The sequence below is a fragment of the Equus przewalskii genome, chromosome 6 (assembly GCF_037783145.1).
Source record: "Equus przewalskii isolate Varuska chromosome 6, EquPr2, whole genome shotgun sequence".
Lineage (NCBI taxonomy): Eukaryota > Metazoa > Chordata > Mammalia > Perissodactyla > Equidae > Equus > Equus przewalskii.
The window spans coordinates 66,010,139-66,020,182 of NC_091836.1; the positions used below are offsets into that span (position 1 = coordinate 66,010,139).

Below are 10,044 nucleotides of genomic sequence, written 5' to 3' on the forward strand. Positions count from 1 at the left end.
CGATTTATAATGTATAGTTGTAGTACAAATTAAATATTATTATGAATGTAAATGCTTAGAAGAATGGTACCGGGCACACAAAAAACATCTCATAAATGGTGATTCCTATTATAATTGTTCTATTAGGTTGTGTTCCATCACATCACATCACATCGTCCATCATATCTCATATGTCTCTAGCGCAAACCTGGAGTGGTCAGGTGGTAGTTCTGCAGAGTGAGTATTGAGACATCTGTGGTTAATCTATGTCCTAATTATGGCTTTCCTACTACTGAGAGAGTAGCCTGGAGAGGAAAGAACACTGGGCTTGCACTTAGGGACCCTGCCTTATGGTTCTGCTCTGCCGCTCATTGGCTCTGGGAGCGCCTCCTCTGGGCCTCAGCTTTCCCATTGGTAAATGTGCAGGCTGGCTAAATGATCCCCTGAGACCAACGTTCTACCCTCGTAGAATGAAAACAGTCTAACTTTTATTATCTCCAGGTCTTTCTCAGTGGCTCTACACGTGTGTTTTCTCCACCCTTCCCTCACACACACACACACACACACACACACACACACACACACACGTGCACGCACACACACACAGATGTGGTGGCAGTGAAATTGCCCCAAAGCCTGTAATTAAGCCAGATAGAAATGACAAGGGTGCCACAATATGCAGACACTCTGCAGCAGGGAGCAGAAAAGATGTCCATCTAGTTAGCACAACAAAAGGAGAAAAAAATGAAGTAATTAATCAGGGGACAGATCATTTCTATTAGCCTGTGCAGCCAACTTTGTAAACAAGAAACCCGATTGTTCATGGAGTGCTCATCAGTCTTAGCAGATGCAAGAGAAAGAGCATGCCAGGCAGACAAGCGGACTCCTGTCTTGGTCCTTGAAGAATGTAATTCATTTACATTCTAGACAGGGACAGAGGAAAGGCTTTCCCGCCTTCAGGGTGCCTGGTCCTCTCAGTGAAAATACTCTCCAGCCCCAAACAGCCTGAGTGGGGGCAGAAGGAACTACTGCCCAGTGGGTTTTCATCACTCAGAGACCCTTGAGTGTCTTACAGCAGCCTGCTGACCAGTCATGGACACGTGGGCCCCGTGAACAAGGACCTGGAAACCCACAAAGTGTTGGTCACCTTCTCAGAATTATAAGTCATCAATAATTATTGAGGACTAATTATTGCAAGTCAGGTGCTATTATCCCCATTTTATCAATGAGGAAACTGAGACTTGGAAGTGAAGTGAGTAGCCCAAGGTTATACAACTGGAAAGCTTTATACTTCGAGGGTCTCCACCTCTGTGGGGCTTTTTCTGACCCCTTCTTTCAGTTCTGTCCCCAGAGAGAACTGAACAGAACAAAACTGACCAGAATCTCCTTTATTCACCATGAGCCTTCTCAGGCTTCTGTCGTTCCCTGGGAGCATTCCATGTGCTACTGACTCATTCGCGTGCCTCCCCATCTCGACAGTGCTCCCGGGGGCACGGCCCGTCTGCCTCTCAGCCCCAGCACGCCTGAGCAGTTCCCGGTTTGGTAGGGGTCTGTCTGACTCTCGTGATTCTGGACCTGGGGTGGAAGTCAGTATCACCCATGAGCATTTTGATAACACACCTTGGTCCCAGTCTCAGCCACCCCTTGAATTAGTATTTGCAGGAGTGAGGCCAAGCAGGTATATGTTAAAAAAAATTCTTCAGGTTGTTCTGATATACATTACTGGTTAAGAGGTACTGATTTACTGGAGTGGTTCTCAAACTGTGATCTGTATTATTATCACCTAAGGTGCTTGTCAAAAGTACAGATGGATGCGTAGGCTCCACTTGAGATTTTCTGAAGCAGCTACCTGGCGAGGGGTGGGGAGTCGGCGGGGAGTGCCTTTTAGCAAGCTCCCAAGTGATTCTCACACACATCCAAGAGTGAAGAGTAAAGATTTAGAACAATCCCTGTATTTAACAGCTGAGAAAACAAATGTAGATACATCTAGTGACTTGCCCGGGGTCACACAGCTGGTCAGGAAGAAAATCAATGGGGTGGGACAGTCTAGCAAATAGAGTAAATGATGTTGAATAATAATTCTGACTCTTCTCTTCAATGTGCCTTTTTTTAGAAATTAAATTTACCAATATACACAAATCCAAAGGATTCTTTTTTTTTTTCCCTGAGGAAGATGATTTGCCCTGAGCTAACATCCGCTGCCAATCTTCTTCTTTTTGTATGTGAGCTGCCAGCACAACATGGCCACTGACAGACGAGTGATGTAGGTCCATGGCCAGAAACTGAACCCTGGGCTGCCAAAGTGAAGCATGCTGAACTTAACCACTAGGCCTCCAGGGCTGGCTCAAAGGATTCTTTTTTTAGGCTCTACCCTTCTATGATGACCAATGAAACTAAAATAGTAATAGAATAGAAAAACATGAAGGATGATTATCTTGGAAGAAAAGAAAAATTGTTCCCAAAAACGGGATTTGATTATTATAATTATAAGTCTTCAGAAGTGGGTTAAATAATTAATAGTTGTGACGTTGAAAAAGGCCCTCCTTAGCATTACCAGTGCTTCACAAACCCCAAGAAGTTATGAATCCAGTTTTAGGGGATGGTTAAGGTGATAGATGAAATCTCCAGAGGCTTCAAGGCGGAAGGACCAGAGCCCTGGAGGATCTAAAAAGCTGGGTTCTCATCTCTGCTTTGAGTAAGTCACTCAAGCCTCTGGCTTCTGTCCCCTCGTCTTTGGAAGGGGGATGAATGTTGTGTGGAGGATCTAATCAAATCATGGAGGGCTGCATTGTCAACTCACAGGGCTCCATGAGCACGTGGGTTGTCACCACCTCTAAGGCTGACTTCCTTGCTTTGGCTTCTCTGCCCCAGGCATCACGGTGGACAAGTCAGGGCTCATTTACTTCGTGGACGGCACCATGATCAGACGCATTGATCAGAACGGGGTCATCTCCACCCTGCTGGGCTCCAATGATCTCACCTCAGCTCGGCCCCTCAGCTGTGATTCCGTCATGGATATTTCTCAGGTAAGGAGAAAGCCTCGTCTGCTGGAGCCCTGGGTCTGCATGCACGTCCCCTCCCTGGCACCCAGCTTTATGCTGCAGAGTCTTTTATAAGCACGCTCTTGGTGCTGGGCCTGTGAAGAGCACTAAGGACACACAGATGAGTAGGGCCCAGCTCCATGCTCTGAGAGGTCACCATCAGGGGTGACAAGTGGGTGACAGAGGGAGGCTCGGGGGACAGTGAAGAAATCTGCCCAAGGAAGCCTCAAAGGCAGCAGGGCTTCAGACAGCACGATTTAAATCCACAGCCACCTGAATTCCCTCCTTGGATGTACTTCCAGGTACTTGTACACTGTCTGTTCTCTTTCTAGACCGTAAGCTACCTGAGGACAGGAATTCCGTCTGTCTTTTCTTTTACTATAACCAGCGTGCCTAGTACACGCAGGTGCACAACCAATATTTGGTGATTGATTAATTGACTGATTGATTGAATCCTAGCTTTGCCACTCACTAGCTGAGTAACTTTAGACAAGTTTCTGAGGTCCTGTGAACCCCTGTAAAATGGAAATTGCTGACATCGGCCCAGCAGGACTGCTCAGAGAGTACGTGAAATAGTGCGTGCAAGGCTCCTAGCACTGCCTGGCACTTCAGAGGTGATCAATAAACAGAAGCTGTAGTCCCAGTTTCACAAAGGAGGTGACATCTGTGCCAGGTTTTGAAGGTCGAATAGGGGTTTACTGGGTAACAAGGCAGAAAGGGGACATTTCGCACAAAGGCAACAGCATGTGCAAAGGTACAAAGATGTTAACGGGCCTGGAACATTCAGGGAACATTGGAAAATTGAACACCTGAGCGCAGGGTTCTTGGAAGGAAGTAGCAGGAGTTAAACTGGTGTTTCAACTGGAGTTGAAGCATGCTCTGGGACCAGGTAAGGAAGGACCTTACCATACCATGCCACAAAGTTTGGATCTTAGCAGGTGGGCACCAGAAAGCCAGTGCAGACCTGAGAGAGACACAAGTGACTGGCTGTTCAGCGTGTCCTTAGTTTGTCCTGCAATGACTTGGCAAAGGATGTGTCCTTTGTCGCTAGATCCTCTCACATGGCCTGGTCAGTGCTGAATCAGGGAACATCCATCTTGCCAACATTAGCAAAACCAAGGAAATAAGGAGACTTTAACTACATCAAGTTATGCATTGCTGTCAGCAAGAGCCACACTTCGCTGTTTAAACCCCCTCACTTCTAGGGGAGTCTGCATACAGGACTTTTCTTGCTGACTGCAGACCTGCTCCCTGTGCTCAGCAGGCAGCAGAGGCTGGGAGGCCTCATTCATCATGCCTGCCTCTGTTACTGATGTATGTCATGCATCCTCCTCCCCAGAGCCCCATGGCTGCTGCTAGGGGTCCCAGCACCCATGTCGCATCCCTTACTCACATCCCTGTTGGATGCTGGTGTGGTTTCCCTCTGCACCAACTAATGTGATTGCTACACTCCAGAATGGAATCTGTTCTCTGCCACTTGTCTTTCCAGTTTGGCAGGCTTCCCCTTGCTGGCTGGAGAGTTTCCCTCAGCCTGGGGATGTGCATACAAGTATGTTCAGTTCTCAAAATGGGCCCTCCACCAGCCAGCACAGGGTACTGAAGATTTTCAATCCACACACTGGGAAATTGTTTACCTTTAGATAGAGGTTCTTCCAAGCAGCCACATCAAAGGTTTGGAAGATAACTGGCATATTGTGGAGGGGGGAAAAAGCACACTCAGATTCAGAAATCCTGGACTGAAATCTCTATGTCCCTGTCCCCACCACCCTCCTCTGAATCTAAGTGTGGTATTCTTTCTTCCAAACTCTCCGACACAGGCATATATTTTTATATACATATATGGGCAGGGGTACTGCGTTTCCCTCTCAGAGCTTCCTCTGTTACACACATCCAGCTACTTTACTGCCCCATGTGGAGCAGGGAAATAAGCCAGAGAGCTAAGAAGACTGCTCAGAGGCAAGACTTCAAAGAAGAGAACCTAGGAACTTAGACCATCTCCTCTAGGAGGAGACGAAGACCCGGCCTGAGGAGAGGGAGGCAGAGACTGGAGAAGGCACAGAAGATGCTGCAACTTGTTCAAAATGGGACTAGTTCTCAACTCAGCAGGCTTCGGCCACCACAGACACAGAATATAACTGTGTACTTAGGGCTCAGAATGATCTCCTGAGAACTTATTATGTGTCAGACACTGTTAGAAAAAGGGATACAGAGATGAGCACGACCACGTTTCTGATTTAGCTGTCACAATAATCCCATGAGGTAGGGATTACCTACCCCATTTTATAGATAAGGAAACCAAGGTTTGGTGAAACAAAATGCAGTTATAAATGCAAAGCCCTGTGCTAGGTTCCATCAGGGATGTGGAAATGAATTTCTTTATGAAATCATGTTCATAAACTGCCTGGCACAGTGCCTGGCCACTAGTAATGGGCTGTAAATATTAGTTTTCTTTATAATTTACAAAGACCTTCCTTGTTCGTTGTCTCATTTGGTCTTCACAACTCTCTATATGATATTTGTTACCACCTTTACCATATGGGGAAGGAAGTTCAAAGTGTTTAACTAACTTGAGCAGGATCACACCTGTAGTCGTTGTGGAGCTGAGCTAGGAAGTGAGGGGTCCTGACCCCACATCCCTGGCTCTCTCTTTGCCACTCACCAGTCATTCATTTGTTCATCTATTGGAGGATCTATTTTTGAAAATAACTCTGCAACAAGGCAGTCAGCTCAGAGTGCTTTAATAAAGGCACAGAAGGTGAGGGGAGACAGGGAGAGGGAGCGCCATTCCACCTCAGGGCAGTAGAAAGTGGGAGCTGGAGGGAGCTCGGAAATTTTAAGTCTCATCCCTCCTTTGGGTGGGGAATTAAGCCTCAGCATGATGGTCACTAATAGGAAAGTGAAGTCGGCGAAGCTTGGGTACTTGGTCTACTCCAGAGCCATCACGCAGGCACTGCGACACAGCGAGCGAGCACTGACTCCAAGAGCCCTGCTCTTCTTTCCCAGGTGCCTCTGCGCCTGAGGGCATAAAGGAGAGAGCAGGAAAGCACTTGCTCTTCCTTTCTTCCCCCATCTCCTCTCCCTCCCCCTCCCCTGACTCCCTCTTCCCCCTCCCACCCACCCATCAGGGAGCCATCTTTTCATCATAATGACAGGCAGAAAGGTCTGGCAAGCAGGTCCCCAAGGTGCCACAAGACCAGAGGGCATAAAATATTTAGCAGCCAGTGTTGACAAGAAATGGGTTTTAGGAAACTGAAAATTCCCGTCACTTGAGAGTAAACTGTGTTCTGGATGCAGCCAAAGGCTGCTGTGACCATGTGCTCCAGAGAACACTGAGAAGTGTGCAGGCAGCAGCCCTGGCCGGTGGCTCTGGTGTGCCTCAGGCTCCCTTGTTCTGTGGGGACAGAGGGACCCAGGCTGAGAGGGAGGGAACAAGAAGACTTTAGGAAGCAGGGCCTGAGGATCGTGCTCAGAAGAAATGAGAAAGGGCTCACGCTGTCCTGAGCATGGCCCTGAGCTGAAGGGGCAGATGGAGGCGGCCACATCTCAGTGTATATAATTTACTAGGGTTTCTTTTACATTAGTAAACTGCTACATGTGCCTTGTAGGAAATATAAAAAGTTGAAAATTACAAAGAAGTTAAAAGTTACCTCTAATCCCAATATGGTTAACATTTTGGTGTATATCCTTCAAGCTTTTAATCTCCCCTCTATCTATAATCTGTCTAATTTGCTGTTGTATTTTTTCCCCAGCTGAGATCACACTGTGCTTACAGTTCTGTAACCTGTTCTTTCCACTTAATAGAGAGCAAACATTTTCCCATTTCATTAGATAGCCATCTATAATATCACTTTTAATAGCTACACAGAGTATCCTCACTTATGGGTGAACTAAATGTAATATAATGTATTTAGCCAATTCTCTCGCATTGGGCATTTGGGTTGGCTCCAGTTTTTCACTGCTGTGATAAACACTCCTGTAGACAATGGTGTACAAGAGTAAATTCCTAGAAGAGAAATTTCTTATCTAAAGGTATACACTTGTTTAAATCAGCCCCAAATTGGACCAAATATCAAGGGTTTGTAGGAGATTCAGAGATCTGAGGAGGGGAGGCAGCACCTGTCAGCACATCCAGCCCAAGTACAGTGTGGCTGGACCTCTTGGGGACACAAGTGGCAAAGGGCTTCCCTTAGTGCCAGCATCTCTCAGTGTGATATATGCAACAATCCAGCCTCCGCGTCCACTGAACAAAGCATTCCCCGCCTCAGACTGCTGGCTGCAGCCCCCTGCATGCCCACCTGACAGCTCACTGAGGTCCCTGCCAGCTTCCCTGCCTGACTCAGAGCAGGCTGAGACAGGGGCCCAGGACCTCTGAACCCCTCGTTCCCATTGCCAGCATCATCAATCCCTTCCAGGAGGACCTGTTCTGGGAGGTACTAGAAACCATGATCTAGAGCAAGGTTTCACAGACTTCAGTGTGCACAAGAGCCACCCAGGCATTTTGTTTAAATGCTGATTCTCATTCAGTAGGTTTGGGCCAAGGCCTGCCATTCTGAATTTCTGACCAGTTCCCAGATGATGTCAACACTGCTGGTCCAGTGATGACACTTGAAGGAGAAAGGATCCAATTGTGATTCCCAGCCCCACATTAGAATTGCCCAAGGAGCTTTTGAAATCATCCTATTCCCCAAGCCCCACACCCAGGGATGTGATTTAATTGATTAGAGGTGGAACTTGAGCACCATTACTTTCTTTTTTTTTTTTTTTTTGAGAAAGATTAGCTCTGAGCTAACATCTGCCGCCAATCCTCCTCTTTTTTTTGCTGAGGAAGATTGGCCCTGAGCCAACATCCATGCCTGTCTTCCTCTACTTTATATGTGGGACACCTGCCACAGCATGGCTTGATAAGCGGTGCGTGGGTCCACGCCCAGGATCTGAACCAGCGAACCCCGGGCCATCGAAGCTGAGTGTGCGAACTTAACCGCTACGCCTCTGGGCCGGCCCGCACCATTACTTTCTAAAAATCCCCACAGGTAATTTGAATGTGTGGCCAGATTTGAGAATCCCTGGTCTGGAACTGTGTCAGACAGGGTTCATGGTTACTTTGTCTTCACATCCCCAGAGCCTAGCCATGTGTTAATCCAGGAACTCAAAGAATTGAGAAGGCATCTTTCATCCACACAGCAACAATTCATGAAGAGTCTTTCCTAAGCCTCTGAACAACTCCTGCTTCAGCCTCCAGACTCCATCTGCCTTTCTCTCCCCCTCCATAACATGAGCTGCCATTAGTTGAGCACTTATAGTGGGTCAGGCACTCCGCACTGTTGTCATTCCTGTTTTACAGAATGAAATATGTGTGTGAATATTGAGGCTCAGAGAGGCGAAGTAACTTGCCCAAGGTCATAAATGGTGGGACTAGGGTCTGAACCCAGCCTTGACTGACTCCAAAGCCTATTCTCTTGCCTGCTTTTTTTATTTGCTTACTTTCTGCATCCCCTTTTTTGTGTTTTGTCAGTCTAGTATGGACCATCAGATGTCTCAGGCAGCTCTCACATGGTTTCAGTCTGCTCAGGGGGCTGATATCCGTTGTTGATGACAGGCTGCTGTGAGGATCAGGGAAGACTGCCTATGAAGGCACCTGGGACGCTGTGACAGGCTGATGTGGGTGTGGGATGATTAGTGGTGGGCACCTTGAAAGGCATTTGAGTGTTGATGTCTCCATTGTCAGGTTCGCCTGGAGTGGCCCACAGACTTAGCCGTCAACCCAATGGACAACTCTCTCTATGTCCTCGACAACAATGTGGTCCTGCAAATCTCTGAAAACCACCAGGTGCGCATTGTTGCTGGGAGGCCCATGCACTGCCAGGTGCCGGGCATTGACCACTTCCTGCTGAGCAAGGTGGCCATCCATGCAACGCTGGAGTCAGCCACTGCCTTGGCTGTCTCTCACAATGGGGTCCTGTATATCGCTGAGACCGATGAGAAGAAGATCAACCGCATCAGGCAGGTCACCACTAGTGGAGAGATCTCACTAGTTGCTGGGGCGCCCAGTGTTTGTGACTGTAAAAATGATGCCAACTGTGATTGTTTCTCTGGGGATGATGGTTATGCCAAGGATGCAAAGCTGAATACCCCATCTTCTTTGGCTGTGTGTGCTGATGGGGAGCTCTATGTGGCTGACCTTGGGAATATCCGAATTCGGTTTATCAGGAAGAACAAGCCTTTCCTCAATACCCAGAACATGTACGAGCTGTCATCACCAATCGACCAGGAGCTCTACCTGTTTGATACCAGTGGCAAGCATCTGTACACCCAAAGCCTCCCCACGGGAGATTACCTGTACAACTTTACCTACACTGGGGATGGCGACATCACACTCATCACAGACAACAACGGCAACATGGTGAATGTCCGCCGAGACTCTACTGGGATGCCCCTCTGGCTGGTGGTCCCAGATGGACAGGTGTACTGGGTGACCATGGGCACCAACAGTGCACTCAAGAGTGTGACCACACAAGGGCACGAGTTGGCCATGATGACATACCATGGCAACTCTGGCCTTCTGGCCACCAAAAGCAATGAAAATGGATGGACAACATTTTACGAGTAAGTATCAAGACAAGGCCATTTGATGGTTTTGTTTCATGAGATGCATTGTAAGATTAGAGATGAATTGATGAAGTGTTAATTTTTCGATGTATTTAATTCATTTGGGATGTGAACCATTACCTATAATATGTTCTGCATGTTCATATTCCGGATGACTGCTTTAGGGAGGAATGTGGTATAGTAGAAAAGGCATGAGCTTTGGAGTCACGGGAGTTGGGCTTGAATCTCAGCTCTACCATGGAGTTAATCTCGCCAGGCCTCAGTTTCCACATCTGTAAAATGGAAACAGTGGATACCTGCCCAACATACCACAGGGAGGTGATGTAGATGAAAAGTACTTGATAAAGTACTAATATCTTCATAGGACCGCTGTCCAGAAATATGGCAATGGGAGAAGGAACAGTTTCGTGTCCATATA

General features: G+C 47.5%; 1 protein-coding gene across 37 annotated transcripts in view; it reads left to right on the forward strand.

Annotated features, from left to right (window-relative positions):
- TENM4 (teneurin transmembrane protein 4) overlaps positions 1–10,044 on the forward strand; it is a 2,704,309-nt gene that overhangs the window by 2,629,472 nt on the left and 64,793 nt on the right. For all 37 annotated transcript variants that reach the window (XM_070625735.1, XM_070625734.1, XM_070625736.1 and 34 more), the window contains 2 exons: positions 2,851–3,005; positions 8,746–9,623. In XM_070625735.1, the coding sequence (XP_070481836.1) occupies positions 2,851–3,005; positions 8,746–9,623 (1,033 nt within the window). The remainder of the gene's footprint in view (positions 1–2,850; positions 3,006–8,745; positions 9,624–10,044) is intronic.